Raw genomic sequence first — 18,221 nt, 5'->3', positions numbered from 1 at the left:
CGCAATTTTGATTGGATGAGACTGACCTAGAATGGCCGAAAGCGCCATGTTGATTGGATAGTGGCCGTCATGTTGAAACAGATAAACGCCCCTTTAAATGAGCCCAACTTGTGCACTTCAGCCTGAATGCACCGGAGCATTAGAGGAGAGAAAATGTTCTGATTCTAATTTGCAATGAAACAATACCGTCGAATGTCAGTGACATTTTAACAAGCCCCATGTTAACGTTAGCATCGACATACTTCTGCGAGAAGTAGATTGCAGATAGCAAGTGTGGAAGCTTATGAGACGTGTGCAGGCTAGCTAGCAGTAACTTCGCCTCAGGACCGGCAAATTGAATTTCATTCCGATCGTTTTCCTGGATTTTTACCAAACACGAGGAATGGAAAACCATCCATGTTAACGGTGAGTACTATCACAAAGTTATTTTAAATAATACATTCTGATATTTTGTTGAAAAGTGGCCGCGCGTGCGCGTGTGTGTGCGCGCTCGTGCGTGTGGCTCTTGCTGAAAAACATTTCTAAATATTTTACTTTTATGGCTCTCTTAGTCAAAAAGGTTCCTGACCCCTGATCTAACGGATTATAGTTTCATAATGTGTGTATCTATATGGAGCACGTCAGGTATTAATTTCACAGATTTTATGTAACGATCAACAATGCAATTTGCGGTCTTTTTTTCACCCTCCAACCCTGCATTCTGTAAAACACACTTATCTTTCTTCTGGATGTTTTTTGTTGTACTGTATAGTCACAGCGTAGGCAGTTTATTTTTATATTTGGCTGCAAATTACTACTGAGGTTTTCTCATCAAATCTGCACATTCTCTTCCTATGGTATTATTCTGATGTTGATTATGTTTTATTGTCGGAAAACACAATCACCATTCTTAATTGGCACAACGGAATGCATGTTATGCACTGTGGGCCTCCGCAGCCTCACATATATCCGGTATTCCCGTAACAGCTGGTACCCTGATAAACTCGTGAAACTCCGTACTTACCCTTCACACCAACAATCGTGGAAGCTGCTCTTTTTGGAAAGTGGGTGGGGTGAGGGGATGGGTTGTATCTGACAGCTGTATACTGTGATCAGCAAGTGGTAGTGAATTACAGTATATACCGTGCACAGAAAAAAAACACCCAAAAGCAAAATAATATTCTGAAGTTTTTAATGTCTGTAATGAACTTTTGACATTAGTAAAATTGTTGGAAATGACACATTGATTGGGAATGGAGCGGGGCGTGCGGAGTCGGTTGAGGTAGCGGCTCTGTCCACTGTCAGGTTCAGATTGAGATTTTCCAACTGTCAGATTGTGTTACTGTGGGAGTGTTGTCATAGCAACTGTTTAGCGGAATGAATTTGAGTGTTTCAAGTTCCTCTGGGATTTCGGTAGGCTCGCAAGCAAGCAAAAAAACTGATGTTTGAGTGTAAATAAGTGTTGGCTGGAAATGCTTGGGTGACATAATGTGCATCTGTGTGAGCTGGAAATCTGTTCCACTTCTCTCTTTCCTGCTACTGGAGAAAATAAGATCAGAAAGATACATACTCTACTAGACCCAAAAAGAATTTCTCCAACGTGGCTTTTATTATTATTATTATTATTATTATTATTATTATTATTATTATTATTATTATTTTAGGTCAATGTATCATTTGACACTGAATCACCAATTTGTTCTTGAACACATTACAGTGTATATATATATATATATATATATATATATATATATATATATATATATATATATATATATATATATATATATATATATATATCTCGAGACTGTCGAAAATCGAGAAATACCAAGGGCTCAGAGAGGAGCTGGAGAGAGCCTGGAAGGTAAAGGTGACAGTCGTGCCTGTGGTGGTCGGAGCACTTGGGGCAGTGACCCCCAAACTCGACGAGTGGTTGCAACAGATCCCGGGAACAACATCGGATATCTCGGTCCAGAAAAGCGCAGTGCTGGGAACAGCACGGATACTGCGCAGAACCCTCAAGCTTCCTGGCCTCTGGTAGAGGACCCGAGCTGAAATGGGGACAGACACCAACCATGGTGGGTGAGACGAGGATTTTTTTTTTTTTTATACCATATGACATTGTCAATAGTACAACAATGAAATAGAGAGACTGTAAAAGGCAGATTTTTTTTCTGTACTGTAGCATTTGAAGTAACATTTTATTTGGTGACAGACATTTCCGCTCTAAAATAACTGATCAGGGAAGAAATAAACATTCTCAATCCATTCCAAACATATTCCAAATGTGCTCGAATGTATACAGTGCATGCCTAGTGATTATCGTTTTTTTGGAATACGTTCTTCTTGCAAATCCTCTTGGGAGAGTCACGTGACCCCTGTTGTTTCGGGAGGTTGGGCTCAGTCAACACTGGGATGGAAAACTCAGAGAGGGAGGGGTGGACTTTTGCTGAACATAAAGGCCTGATATGATGGGCTACAGATACAGAGTTGAGTGAAGGACGAAAGGAGCAACTGGAGGAATAAAACTCCTGAGCCTGCACCTGGAAATAAGCCGGAGGCCTACAATTAATATCAGGACAAAGACCGGGTCCAGTCCACCATGTCAGAGTCCATGAAAAGAAGAAGCTCCAGCCGACAGCTCCTGCAAAACCTCATCCAGTGAGAAAAATATAGATTGTTTGTGCTGTTAGCATAACAGTTTTAAAGCATGATTTAAAGTATAGTGTGGTCTTATTTTCAATCACTTCTTTGAAAAAATAATTTCCAAAAGCTACGTCTTATTGAAACAAATGTGATTTATTATCATGTTCTGTATCTTTTTTTTCTCACCAAAAACATTGAGGATGAATGACATTGATATCTGACTACATACATTACCAAATCATGCTTTTTGGGGGGTATTTTAAATTATTCTGATTTATATTGCAGCTATTTCTCATCACAATGAAATGAAAGGGGTCCTTCATTTTGCGGTTTGTGTGTGTTCTTGAACATCTTAAACGAAAACTAAGCATGAACAGAGACTAGATATCCAACATCAGGGCAAAACAGGGTGAAGAGGTCAACTGTATTATGATTCACCCAAAGAGCAACTACATCATTCCATCTGCTAATTCAAAATTCATGAGTTTAGCACTGTTTCTTCTTTCGGGAGTTACTGAAACTTCCACAAGCTTGCAATGTAAAGAAAAGTATGATTAAAAAAAAACGCAGATAAGACAAGAAAGATCGTTTAGTGTTGATTTCTGAGTGATGTTATTTGGATATTTGGGACATGCTCTTCTTTCTGAAGTCTTATATAAAATTAGTTTCTCTTTAAGCCCTCTGGAGGTAAGTTCTGTGACGCCGCCTAAAATGAGGTATGTTTTGTAATGTGTTGTCTAGGCCAGAATTTGTTGTTGGTCTTTAGCTGTGACGTAAATAAACAAGAAAATGACAATATGATTGTGACGCAATGACACAGATAACCCCTTAGACCAGGGGTCGGAAACCTTTTACACATAAACATTTATACCCAGTTTCCCCCTAAAAAGACAAGACTGGGAGCCACCAATTTAGTTTGAAATGAGGTTAATCTTGAAAAAAATATATAGACAGGTAGACAGAGAGATAGAGGGGGGAAGGGAGGGAGCGAGACAGACACAGAGGGGGAACAGGGGGAGGGAGAGAGACAGAGAGAGGAGGGAAGGAGAAAGAGAGGCAGGAGGAGAGGGGAGTCGGAGCGAGATAGAGAGAGGGGGAAGGAGGGCGAGAGAGAAAGAGAGACAGATTACATTTGCCGGGTTGATAGCGATTGTGATGTGATCACTCCTTTCATCACTTTGCTGCTGTGAAATGTAAATGTATCCACTGCGAGACTAATAAAGGCAAATCCAATCCAATCCAATACGTAAAGAATGTTATTCTGACCTTTTGAGATCACAATACTACAATTTGCAATGGACATTCAACAAACCAATAAACATATGTGTTTGTTGGTTTGTTGAATTTACATTGTAAATTGTCAGACTGTACAGATATCTTGCAGTTTTGGGGTCGCTAGTCATGCCACCTGTCAAATCTGCCTGAAGTCTGAAGAAAGGACAGAGGTAAAATAAGTGTTTGCCAATCGCTGTATTTTCTGCACAGGCTTTGAACAGCACAACACTATTTGGTAAAATTCCTTTTGAAATGTGAAATGTAAATTTATCCACTGCAAGACTAATAAAGGTAAATCCAATCCGATCCAAAACTCACGAAATTCGCTATTACAGAGCTTTTCTCCTTCCTTCATCATCTTGACAGTATTTCTATAGCGACACTGCCACCTGAGTACAAATAGCAAACATCATAGAAGCTATCCGTATTTTCGACAAATAACACTTTAATCAGACACTTGTAATGTATTTTACCGACCCACACAGACCTACAATATAAGGGTAAAAGAACCACAGGCCTCTCAGGAGCCGCGGGTTTCCGACCCATGCCTTCGATGGTTGATGTTTGCAGTTAAGTGCTACTCAGGGACACCGTTTTGTTAAATGAAACCTGGTCAACTCTCGCAGCCCAGTACCTTGCATGTCTGTTTCATAAATTACTCTTAATATGTCCGCTGTCATAAACGTGAGTGTGGATAATTGTGCATAATTATTTGCCCCGCAACAGCCTGGTAACAAATCCAGTGTGTGCTGAGCCTCTCAGCCAAAGTCAGCTGGGAAACGTTTCTGCGCTGGGGACAAAGATATGGAAAAAAGAAGTTTGGCTCGATCAAGGATCTCCAACGTCGGTCCTCAGGGGCCCCTGTCGTGCTTGTTTCCCAGCTCTCCCGGGAGCAATTTGATTCAAATAATCTGTTCTTATGCTGCTTTCGAGCTGGTCGATTATCTGATCATCTGAATTAGGTGTGTTGCAGCCGGGAGAGCTGAAAAAGAGAGGGACTGCTTCGCCCATTAGAATCCTGCGACAGTTGCCTTGAAGTAAAATTCACCAAACATCAAGGCACTACAATACTTTTATTGATGAATGCTCATTTTTTTTCAAATATTGCACAGCTCAAGTACAGACTTCTTGCTTGTTTATTGTGTTCGATTGGCACTCTATTGTAAAAACAGCCACGATGGTTTTCATTATCAGTGAGGTTTTCGTATCCTCACTTTTTAGTGGAAAATGTGTGTGACTTCACTCTGTTCTCGGCTCAATGTCGTCTTTTATAGTTGCAACTTCCCTTATGGCAATGACATCATCTGGCAGAATCTCTGAACTCCCTCCTGCTCAGCTGCATTCAACGTCCACCCCCACACCACTGCATGATATGCACTTGCACAAATTATTTTCTCTTGTACAGTTGATGTTAACGTTTTGCTTCATTTGAAGTCGTGGTTGCAAAATTCTTGTCGTGGTTGCAAAACGATTAATACCCTAAACGATTAATACCCTATTTATGCCGTTCACATTTAGGTTTCACAACTTCATAAACAGTATTTCTTGGAGGGGTTACTGTCAGGGATTAGCTTCTTCTTGTAGCAAGGAACGTAATGTTGCAATCATCTGGAGCGGTTTAACTGAAGGTTATCTGCCTTGTACCCAAATCAGTTTTTTTCTAAATTTTCTCTAAATGTCGCCATTCGAGTTGAGTCACTTCACTTGAAGAATAAAAGTGGCTTTGTCCATTATTGCCTAAATCAATGACTGATAACGGGTCACTCATTTTACAAGTGTGTTTTGTTTTCACTCAGTGACATTGGGAATACGAGTGTGACTGTTTTTTTCTATTTGTATGGATTCCTGTGACTAACTAGTAACTAGTTCACGGTGGAAGCAAGAATTATTCATGGTCTCATTTACACCACAAAATGAAAATTTAATCCACACGGTCAGAACAAGAACCTGGCTTGTGCTTGCACCCTTTTGAATAGATCATAAGCAAGATATTCATTCAGATCTATGCCTTTTTGCTTGACATAGACCCAAACCAATTGTAAATCCTACTCAGTGCCAACATTTCCATTTACTTCAATTTACTAAATAATCAGCACCAGACAGTCCAATCAAAAGTTGAACTTTTTTCTGCTGCCTTTACAACAACAGTGCTGACAGACATCAAATTAACTCGCTGTGAACTCACGCCTGTTAAAAATATAGCCTCAACTTGCAGCTCGGCTGAAGTCAATCATAATATCTAGGTCACCTCACAGCATAATGACCACAGCATGTTTGACTCATTTGGCTCACCAAGGACTTCGCTACTAGGAACTGATTAAGTTACCATGGAGGAAATGGTTGATCAATGATTTCATCCCGTTCTAAATTTTGTTTGACTCATCTAGAGTGTCACCATTTTGGAAAAAATATACAGGTTTGAGGAAAGGCCTTGGATCGATCAGTGCAGGGGTGTTGATAGGATCCATAAACAGAGTTAGCTTACCACCAGGAGATGTATAAGATGTGAATAAATCTAGTGCCAGATCACGTAGTTTCACAAGTACCCTATTTTCCGGTGTATAAGGCGCACCCAATAGTCTTGATTTTCTTCAAAAGATGACCCTGCTCCTTATTCGCAGGTGCACCTTATACGTGAAGTAATATTGAGACACAACAGGTCTCGCAACTACTGTCAGTAGCCATGACTCCATTTCCCCCTGGAGAAGAAGTAGTGCGTAACCTCAGCCTCTACTGTAGCGCCTTATATTTGGGAAAGTTTTATATATTTATATATTAGATTTGGAAAACTTTTGCCATTCATTTTATGTGCACCTTATACAGGTGCATCTTTTATATGGAAAAAGTTTGAAAATACACTACCCATTGGGGGTAATTAATAATTAATAATTCTGTATCACGGTTTAAAGTCAACAGATTGGATTTGTAGGATTAAAGGACAGCCGACAATGATGGCTTCAGATTCGGAGATGCTTTCTTGTTACTCACCCAGTTATGAATATGATTCAAATAGTTCTGAAGAGGAAAGCATTAATGTTTGCAATCGATTAAAGAAGTCCTCCCATATAAATTCGAGCCGTCAATGACACCAATGTAGCGTCCCAGAAAATGCACAAGATGGCGCCCAAGCTCCATTGGAAATGGGCTGATTTGTCTGCTGGGAATTTGTGTCAGCAAGTATCAAATACATAGTAGTCTTGGTGCAACACACAACGATTCACCATTGCATTATTTATGGGTTTTCCTTCTAATTTCGCCATCAACACGGATCAACACGAAGTTTTCAGACCAAACAAAGTACCCAAAATACATTGTGTGTCGCTTTCTCGGTCAGTGATGATACCTACCGTGACGTCACGGTAGTTATCGTCACCAACTCAAAAACAAGACTTCCTGAATATTCAGCGCGAGTCTTTAAACGTAAAATATATCTATGTGCGGTGGAATCTTTGTAAAATACGCTCAGTAGAAGTCATTTGAAGCTTTGCTTCAAATGACCTGTTCAATATCATCTCCCTCTTTTAGTTTGTTGTGCCATTATATTAGCTTGTGAAAAGAACCGACTAAACATTTGCAACTTGCATTCCGAACAAAGCTGCCATTTTCAGCTGTGAGTATTTCATCTCAAAATGATGAGGTATCACAGGGTTGAGGTCTGAAACCGCCAGGCCTTTCTGTGTAGGGTTCACCTGCCAGGCAACACCAAGTAACGAATCAATCTCGGTGGCAATAACCTGACAGATATTGATAGAAAGCGAAGAATTCAATACAAATTGAATTCTTCCCAACGGACTGGGATGATGAGTACAGGTGGACAAAACAACCAAATGAGACAGACATGGAAAAAAAGCGCCAAAAGGAAAGCGCGGCATCACTAAAATCCAATCAGAAGCAAAATCAACAAACACAAGCCATGACAGTGCACTACCCACACCCCTATGTATGTCCTCAAACAAAAGTGGCCCCAGAAGTAGGTAGATGAAAGGGGACACCACATAGAGGATACCAGACGCTCGTTCCTTTGCTGGCCTAGTCAGGAGGTCGGCCGTGTGGGGGCCCACATAAGGTGGGGGTCGGGTGTCAGCCGCAGCACGTGTGCCGCTGAAGCAAAGTTGGGTGGGGGCCACATGTGGCCGTGGCCATAGATCATCCGTAATCCTTTACATGAGTTGTTGATGTTCTCCTGTAGTTAGAAACAAGAAAAATGTTCAGGATGCAATTGCAATTGCTTTGTGCAGGGTGACGGTACAGCGGAGCCTTGAGGATGCAGAGGAGGTGGAGCGAGAACGCAGGAGGAGAACCAGGGAGAGGCAGCGAGAAGAACAGACCAGTCTGTCTGGGACTCACCAGCAAAATCGACCAATATCTTCAGGATTGTAAGACTGGACGCAACTTATTTTTTCATTGATCACACCTTTCTTCTTCATTAATAATCATTTAGTGGCTATAAATAATCTTTCACCTTGTTAACATGCTAACTCTAAATTAGCCAAATATTTAAAAACTATCTTAGCTCCGTTGGTTGGTAACACAAAATATCACATAGACAACACCACAGGGTTTGTAGAAAGGATCAAAGACCTCATACTGGAACCTGAGGAAACATTGGCATCTTACGATGTGACTTCTCTCTTTACATCTGTCCCAACCCCAGCAGCAGTCTCAGTGGTGAGAACGAGACTGCTGGCGGACGTTTCTCTGTATGAAAGAACCAAACTTAAACCGGACCACATCTGCCAATTATTGGAAATCTGCCTTAATACTACGTATTTTCAATTTAGGGAGCAATTTTATAAACAAATTCATGGTTGTGCTATGGGCTCACCAGTTTCACCCATAGTGGCTAATCTGTACATGGAAGAGATGGAGAAACAGGCCCTCACATCCTTCCCGGGGACAAAACCTAGACACTGGTTTAGATATATGGACGATACTTTTGTCATAATTAAAAAACAAGAAATTCAGTCCTTCACAGATCACCTCAACTCGGTAGACATCAACATTAAATTTACCCGAGAGGACATTAAAGAGAACCAACTAGCCTTTTTGGATTGTAAAGTAATTATAAAAGAGGACAGAGCGCTAAAAACAGAAGTCTTTTGGAAGGCTATGCACACTGACCAATACTTACTTTTCGATTCTAACCACCCTTTACAACACAAACTAGGAGTTATCAGAACCCTCCAGCATAGGGCTAAACTAATACCAACAAGCGTTGAAGGTCGAGAAAAGGAGTCAAAACATATCAGGAGAGCACTCCCAAACTGTGGGTATCCTCAGTGGTCATTTAACAAATGTCAGAAAGAAAGAATAGGGAATGAAACCAAAAATTCTGAAGATACAAAAAGGAGAGGAGTAGCAGTACCTTACATTGCAGGAGTTTCTGAAAAACTACAAAGAGTCCTTTGGCAACACAAAATTCCTACTAATTTCAAACCGATAAACACGTTAAGGCAAAAATTAGTGCATCCAAAAGATAGGCTGCCAAATGGAAAACAAAGTAACGTAGTTTATTCAATACATTGTAAAAATGAAAATGGTCAAGAACAGTGCATTGGGGAGACAAAAAAATTCTCAAAAAGACTTTATCAACATCGGAGGGATAATCCTAGTGGGCCTCAATCGGCAGTACATATGCACCTAAAAGCTAGCAACCACTCATTTGACGACAATGAGGTTAAAATCTTAGCGAAAGAACATAGATGGTTTGAAAGGGGAGTAAAAGAAGCGATTTTCATAAAACAACTAAATCCTTCATTAAACCGGTTTGGTAGGGTGAGGTTCAATTTGGATCGTTCATACAATAGCCTGCTTAGGCAACATAGGATTAGTAATACTGATGAGGTGATACCGGTCGAAGTGGGCAATCAGGCCAGTCGTTAGTCAGAACGACAGGAACTATCAGTGGAGCAGCTGCAGTGGGTAGTCCTCTGCTCCCCCCAACCTGAGAGCAGGGACCTATCATAGCAGAGTCCGGCACCGCCATGTCTGGACAGTAGGGATATATATATATATAGGGCCTAAACTACCAGTAAGACTTTAGTTTGCTGACGAAGTTTCTTGGATAAGAAGCGAAACGTCCGACACCTTCAAAGAAGTACAGATGACGGCTGAAGAAACCTTTTCATCGATGGACCACTCCTGTACGACTGAGAATTTACACAGACATACACATGGATATCTTAAATCTGTTGGTAACATCTGGCCTACCAGTTCAAGTGATATTTGTGTGCTACCAATCATATATCATTTAATGATATTTGATATTTTTATTCTAAACCTATGATTTTTTTGCGTGCATAAATTCAGTTGGATATCTTCAATCCCACGCAAAGGAGAATTTCTGGACAGAATTACAAGGAAAAAATATCCCCTCAATATCTGAAGTAGTAATTTTGGATGTTTATATGATTTCGGTTCGGTTCAGCGTTAAAATGTTGCGACGGACGACCAAAGAATTGCCCACAAACATTAAGGAGTCTTATTTAAACTGGTATCAAACCTCTGTTACTTTGGTAACACACATAAAAAAATTGTAACAATAACAAGATTAGTTTGGTTCCCCGCAAATGACATGCACAATTGTGAAGTGTTTCCAATTTTTAAGGTGGCTCAGTAGTCAAGTGGTTAGCACGTTGAATTCACAGTGCAAAAAGTACCGGGTTCAATTCCAGCTATGTCCTCCCTCTGTAGAGTTTGCATGTTCTTCCCGGGGCTTATGTGGGTTTTATCCGGACCCTCCGGTTTCGTCCTCCATTCTAAAAACCTGCATGGCAGGCTGATTGAACATTCAAAGTTGTCCCTAGGTGTAAGTGTGAATGTGGATGATTGTTCCTCTGCGATTGGCTGGCAACCAGTTTAGGGTGTCACCCGCTTATTACCCTTTGGCAGCTGGGACAGGCTTCAGCAACCCCCGTGACCCTAGTGAGGGGAAAGTGGTCCAAAAAATGAATGACTCAATGAATGAATGGTATCAAATCACTCTGAATAAATATATGTTGCTCCCATAATTAAGAAACAAAACAACTAAAGTTTGATTAGAGTGTTTTTTTTATACTGCTGTTCCATAGGTCAGATGAAGAGCTGCAGCCAAGTGGCTATGTGCAGGAGGAGGATGAGGGGTTCAGTGACTGGAGCCACAAGCTGCACAGATTGGAAAACCGTCATGATCTTGAGCAGCTCAGGGTCAAGGCACAAGAACCCTCATCAATGCAATGGAAAACAGGCAGAAAACAACAGGAGGATGAAGAGCAGGCAGAATTGCAGCCAAAACAAAGCAGCCTTGCTCTGCACTGTACTAAAAGCCCTCCACTGGAAGTATGTCGCCTTACTGAGTCAATATTCTTCTTTCACTTTCTTTTCTTCCTTATCTTCAGCTACTTGTAAGAAGAACATCCTGAAATCCCACCTTTAGTCTTAATATTTCCTCTTGCGTCAAGTTTCCGTTTCCAACATCCAGTGTATCAATATATCAAGTGTTCCTGCTCTGAACATGTGTGACAGGTGTCACAACAGTGACTGTCTTGAGCTCCATGTTGCTGCCGTCTTAATAATACTAGACACGTGGATGTGTCTTTTTATTTCTTTTATTTCTGCAACACAGTATGGCGGAAGGGATGGGTGAAGTCGCATGGGTTTCGTCTTGAGATTAACATAAATCTCGTCCAAGTAGTTCTCAATATGCACAACATTGTAGACAAGAAAACAGAATGAACAACGTGTGATCGTATAGTGGTTATTTACAGAAAAAGAGAATACAACACAAGTTCACTGTTATTTACATGATGTCCCTGAACGCGGTCCGCTGGATAATGGCGGCACAGTTCAACACGCCACTCAGACTTACGGCCAAATGAAACACGACACAAGAAACAAAATACTGTACAATTAAAAACGAAATGAAACAATCATTACCTGCAACACAGTATAGCAGAAGGGATGGGTGAAGTCGCATGGGTTTCGTCTTGTGATTAACTGCGCAACAGAAAAGCACTACGAAGCACATGTGCTTCAAAGTTCCACTCGACAAAACTTGAATTAAATAATGACACAAAAAGTAATCTGGACTCGAAAGGAATCAGGGAACTAATTAGATAACACTAGACAGTACAAAAGGGGAAACAAAATAATATATTGTCATGAAAATGCGAGTTAATCCAGACCATCAGGAAAATGCGACTCAACATAAGTCTCGTCCAAGTAGTTCTGAAAACTATGGGCGGGACTTGGTGCCACACTGTGCACCATTGCATCACTTCCGTCATAATTTAATAATCTTCGTGCACAACTCACATATAACTAACTTTCTCTTTCATTTTAGAAAAAAGAAGTCAATCTGTTTCCATCACATGATCCAAGACAACAGCAGGCCAGCGGCCCAGAAGCAGACACAATGCTGGACTTAGCGACAGAAAGGTTACAATGCATTATACAGTTATTGTCCCTTTGGCTTCAGTTATCAGAAACAGAATAATCTGTATTGGCCAAGTATGTAGAACACACAAGATATTTGTCTCCGGTAAATATACTTATACAATTGACTGTAAGTAATGCATGAACTAAAGGCTTTCTTATGTTAACTGGCAGGTGGCATATACCAGGCATCTACAATCAAGCATTTTCAATTAACTTGTGGTTTAATTATTTGGCATGCATAAGAACCATATAACACTGAAAAAAAATCACCCAAATATTGAAAATTCAGTAATTGTGAAAAAAAAATCCTGAAGACACTCATGAAGATTTATGAACATATCATGTTTAAATCGCCTTGCATGCTGCGAGTCGCTCAAATTTGAGGCAGGAAAGTGAAAAGTCCATATCACTGAATATTTTTTTATTTATTTTTTGTTTATTTTTCGTTTATTTTTATGTTAACAGCAAAGAGGTGTGCATGATGAACCAAGAAGAAGAAAGAGTGCAGGAGACATTGCAGAAGGAGTTGAGGTCATGCTCGGGCAACAGAGCAACATATGAAATTGATCATAAGGCAGAGAATCTAGACTTCACACATGAAGAGATGAAGAAAGGGCTTTCAGAGTTTGAGGGAAACCAGAAGCTGACAGAGGAGGCCAGTTTTTTTTTAATCACTTGACTATAAATGTGACTACTGCTTGTGTTAAGTTTCAATACTCTTCACAATGCAAGACTGATATGTAAATTCCTAAAGGTTTATGCGTTTAGATGATATTCAGCAGACATTACATATATGTCATGAGAGGCAGTACACAAGAGGGCAATTGTACCTATTATTGCTCTCTCAACTTTTAAAGGACAACCGACGCCTCAGACAAGTTGTGTCCATAATTTGTAAAATCACTTCAAATGACTTATAATGAGCGTATTTTACGAAGATTCCACAGCATATAGCTATATTTCACGTTTTAAGACTCACGCTGAATATTCAGGAAGTCTTGTTTTCGAGTTGGTGACGATTCCTGACGTGACGTCATGTCAGGAACGCCGCTGATCGAGAAAGCGACACACAATGCATTTTGGGTACTTTGTTTGGTCTGAAAAAATCGTGTTGATCGGTGTTGATGGTGAAATTAGAAGGAAAACACATAAATAACGCGATGGTGAATTGTTGTGTGTTGCACCAAGACTCTTATTTGATACTAGTTGACTCAAATTCCCAGCAGACAAATCAGCTCATTTCCAACGGAGCTTGTGCGCCATCTTGTGCATTTTCTGGGAGCTATATTGAAGTCCAGATGCCTCAAAATGATACGGAAGGACTTCTTTAATCGATTGCAAACATTTATGCTTTCCTCTTCAGAACTTGAGTAACAAGAAAGCATCTTCTCCGAATCTGAAGCCAATGTTTGGATTCTAGAGCAAGGCAAGACGTCCTGGGGTGACATCACGGACAAGGGGGGCGGGACTTTCTGAAACTCGGCATCTCCGAGGTCATTTTGAAGTAGTTTTGGGACACTTTAACTCATTTTTATTGGTGTTTTGCATTTGACTAAAAATATAAACTTGCGTGTTTTGGGTATTTTAGATGCTATAAAACGTTTTTCTGATGTCACTTAGGAAACAAAAAAAAAAAATGGTGTCGGTTGTCCTTTAAGATTCTAATACGTGGCAAATTCCCTCTACATGGTCCATGCATGTTCACCACACTGCGGCACAGTGATCGATTGGTTCCAGCAAGGGTGTAAAACTTTTTTTTTTTTTTGTGGGCCACATTGTTGTTACGGTTTCCTCTCGGGGGACGTTTTGAATTTGCGGAAGCCATTGGAATGTTTAATCCCCGCCACATATTACATATAGAGCACACAATAAATTAATAAGTAGTTTTCAAATTTGAAGTCAAGATGAATGACTGTTATTGTGGTTTACATGGGACACTTTGAAATTTTGGTTATGACTTCTTAAGCAAGCATCATCACACTTGACATGCTTGATTTGCTTTTTTGGGCCGAATAAAATGATGTGGAGGGCCAGATTTGGCCCCTGGGCCTTGACTTTGACACCTGGGTTAAAAGGATTAATTCTAGACTCTGGCCTTCCTGTGTAGACTTTTCATGTTCTCCATGTGCCTGAGGGGGTTTACTCCAGGCATTCTGGTTTACTCCCATTTCCAAAACATGCATGGGAGGTTGATTGGAACACTGAAAATTCCCCCTTGGTGTATTCTATTACTTCACCACTAGATAGCAGTGAATTTCACGGTCAACCTGAAATGCTTGATTTCAATTATCTTTTGGTTTTGGTGCAAAGTTAGGAATCGCATTGTTAAACATGACAACATTTTGGGGTATATTTAAAAGGGGTGCAGCGCAAGTTGTGCAACACAAGTTGCGCCCAGTGTGGGAATAGTGAATGAGGATTGGATACAAGTGTATTTATTTTTTTATGTTTTCCTAAAAAAAATAGAGGAGCATGTCAGTAAAACTGAAAATAATGACAGAGGGCATGCATGAACACACAAAAGGGTAAAAATTATGTCAAGCGATTGAAACGACGATTCCACAATGTAACCATTTGATGAGTTTGCTATGCTTGGTTTGTTGTAGAGGGCAAAGGAAGCAGAATGCAGATGTGATGAAGATAAAAACCGCCGGGCTGGCCTTTCTTTATACAGCAGTGATGAAGATGGACATTGAACTGCTATGGAGCCATGAGCCCAACATTCAAGGTATGGGGAATATCTATGTTAGTGGGCAAATTGATCATTTATAACCAGGCTGGCATCTATCAGCATGATGCCATGCCTTTTTGAACTGGACAAAACCTCAACCTGAGAACTGCTCAATTGTTACTTATTTGGTCAGCAGAGGGTGACTCCAGTTGTTAAGCCATAAAATAATTGTCTTGGTCACTTGTTTGATTAATTCTTAGATCTAAGTCTCTATAACTGGTGGCACGATCTTGGTGAGCAAATTATGTTCCAGCTAAATTGAATGATCAAATTAAACTGGAAAAGTTGTTTTTTTTTTATTGTCACAGTAGATGACAATTATGAAACTGCTTTCTATGGCCATGCTTGTTACTTTGTTTACAAACATCTGCCATAACAAAGGGTCTTGACAAAACAAGTAAATTCATGTTAGTATCGTATTTTCCGGTGCATAAGGAGCACCGCAGTATAAGGCACACCCCCAATGAATGAAAAAGGTTTACTATAATATATAAACGTTTTCCAAATATAAGGCACACCACATTATAAGGCGCTACAGTAGAGGCTGGGGTTACGCACTACTTCTTCTACAGGGGGAAATGGAGGCGGTGGCTGACGACAGTAGTTGCGAGACCAGTTGTGGCTCACTATTGGATTGGATTGGATTGGATATGCCTTTATTAGTCTCACAGTGTAGAAATTTACATTCACATTATATATATTATATATAATATATATATATATATTATATATACAGTAAAGTCTCGTTATATCGATATCGGATATATCGATAGTCCCGGTTATATCGATACTATTTCTATGCACGCACGGAGAAAATTACATGCAAACAGGGTCGGATATATCGATAGTCCCGGTTATATCGATATTTTTTCGGACTCCCTTGCATATCGATATAACGAGACTTTACTGTATTATATTATATTACTTCACATATAAGGCGCACCTGAATATAAGGCGCAGGGTCATCTTTTGAAGAAAAGCCAAGGCTTTTGGGTACGCCTTGTACACCGGAAAATACGGTAGTTGAAATTATTTTTGTCACGTGTGATGTATCTTCGCACTCACTCACAATTTAATCAAACATCGCTACCCATGTTCATGTTAACTGTCACTAAATATTTCCCTCTTGTTCTTTCTTCTAACAGAAACTCCTAATTCAGTTTTACCCAGTAAGTCGTTTGTCCTCGCTCATATTTTTGTGTGAATGAATCTGATTTTAACACTTTCAAAAGAACTCAACACAATCACATCTTATAACAGTGTCTGAAACCCATGACAAAAAGTTAGCGGACACCAGGGCAGACAACTCTGAAAGTTGCCTGCCCGCCCATAAAGTTGCCCGCCCCATTTTTCACAACTTGAAACACGACTAATCGCAAAAAAAAAAAAAAAAAAAAAAACATTGTTGCGAAGTATAAAGGATTTTTTTTAAGAAAGAAAGTACCTACCACAAATGCTCCCTTGCTTAATTTATGGCAAATATCCCCTGCTAAATATTTTGCTCCAGTTGTGTTTGTCGTCAGGGTGTACAATGCAGTGTTTGCGTTGCGTTGTCTGCGAAAAAAATGCCAAGCGAACATTCATTTGGCAATTTGCATACTCGGCACGGCAGCCAATCAGAAGCCTGTTTTGTGCTTTGGACTATACCGTGACTGTAAAGTGCACTTGAAAGTTTTGAAAGGCGCTTCGAAAGAGGAGTCCACATGGCTTGTAGATATTTGCTTGTAATTTTTGCTTTAGTGAATAAAACAAACATTTGATTTGAAACAAAAACTTTTTTTTTTCTTGAAGAAATTGTCGGCCACCCAGGCCGAGACGTTTTGAAAGTTGTACGCCCAACGTAAAAGTTGTACGCCCAACGTAAAAGTTGTACGCCCCGGGCCTCCGGGCAGACGGTATTTCAAACACAGCTTATAAATAAACTGCATTTTGTGGTTAATGAAGTCACGCTCTCTGCACATGACAGCATCTTGAATTCTTAACGCATCTTGCTCAGATGTAAAGAGCTAATTAATGTGTTTGACAGGAAACAATCCTGTCAACATGTTTCTTAGTGAAACCAGATGCTAGCTCGTCCATAATAGCAATTTAAAACTCTCTTTCCCTTCCCCAATTCACATTCAGCATAACAAAGATACAAAACAATTCTGAAAAGGAATTGTGTCTCATTGTAAATGTCCTTGAAGTAAACAATTGTTTGTCTAGCAAAAAAGATAACACTGTCCAGCACCAAACCTAGCTTTGGGTTGAGACGGTGCGTCTAAAGTTGCTCTTTTTTTCTTTTTGTTCTTCAACACAGTGGAGATAGAAAAGTTTCAAATAACATACATTTAATCACAAAAGTAGAAATTCACAATTGTTAACGCGCAAAGTGTTTGTGCATTCATAAATCCATATAAAAACCTGAACAATGATCTGAAGTGTGATGCATTTCAAATAAGTCAAGAAGTGTTAACCAATAATGATTGAATTGCTGATAGAAATGCTTGAAAGAAATCAAAAGGCACAACAGCAAGGTAGAAGCCAAAGTGCCATGCATTAACATATGCATCTCAGCACAATGTCTCTCTGTCTAGGATGAGGTGAAGAGCAGAATACCAGCAGATGGTAAATGTGTGGTAAGTTGGCATCAAATGTCTCTGTATGCATTCTGGGTTGTTCTTATTTTATTGTCCTCATTTTCACAACATATGTTTTTTTTAGATCACAGAGCGAACAGAATCTCTAAGAAAGAGGTGGGTTCGATGGAATCCTAGAGCAGGGGTCACAATCGTCCTGCCTCTGGTATCAAGTGGGCCCCTGAAACAAATTATGCATTGCCTGCCGCCCTCTTAGCTGTGCTCACCCAGTTTTACGATTTTAAAGTACAGTGATACCTCGGTTTACAAACCCCTGGGCTTACGAACCTTTCGGTTTACCAACATCAAATTTTTGAAAATTTTACCATGACATACAAACTATTTTTCGGGATACACACGGATCTGCCACAATGAGTTACAAAATGGATAGAAAACAGTGAAATTTGGACTCGTTTCAACTTTGATAGTTCAAAGGCAACCCGCACTAGCCATCAAGGGAACCAGCTATTAATGATGTTTCTAGTGTGTCTGTTTGCATCTGTTGCAATATCACAACTTCCAAGATGTACAACCCAGAGCTCCATGAGACACTTTAT

General features: G+C 40.0%; 1 protein-coding gene across 1 annotated transcript in view; it reads left to right on the top strand.

The window, feature by feature from the left end:
* The first annotated feature begins 2,487 nt into the window (after positions 1–2,487).
* Positions 2,488–18,221, top strand: part of LOC148900316 (uncharacterized) — a 29,599-nt gene continuing 13,865 nt past the window's right edge. Inside the window, 10 exon segments of the mRNA XM_088991955.1 lie at positions 2,488–2,640; positions 8,139–8,276; positions 10,971–11,217; positions 12,221–12,315; positions 12,781–12,970; positions 14,922–15,000; positions 15,003–15,043; positions 16,192–16,215; positions 17,623–17,664; positions 17,750–17,781. Coding sequence (XP_088848081.1) covers positions 2,582–2,640; positions 8,139–8,276; positions 10,971–11,217; positions 12,221–12,315; positions 12,781–12,970; positions 14,922–15,000; positions 15,003–15,043; positions 16,192–16,215; positions 17,623–17,664; positions 17,750–17,781 — 947 coding nt within the window. The 5' untranslated portion in view covers positions 2,488–2,581.

This window comes from Hippocampus bargibanti, linkage group LG03 (genome assembly GCF_051943395.1).
Source record: "Hippocampus bargibanti isolate YZ-2025 linkage group LG03, ASM5194339v1, whole genome shotgun sequence".
Taxonomy (NCBI): domain Eukaryota; kingdom Metazoa; phylum Chordata; class Actinopteri; order Syngnathiformes; family Syngnathidae; genus Hippocampus; species Hippocampus bargibanti.
This window is presented reverse-complemented; position numbering and strand designations above follow the sequence as displayed.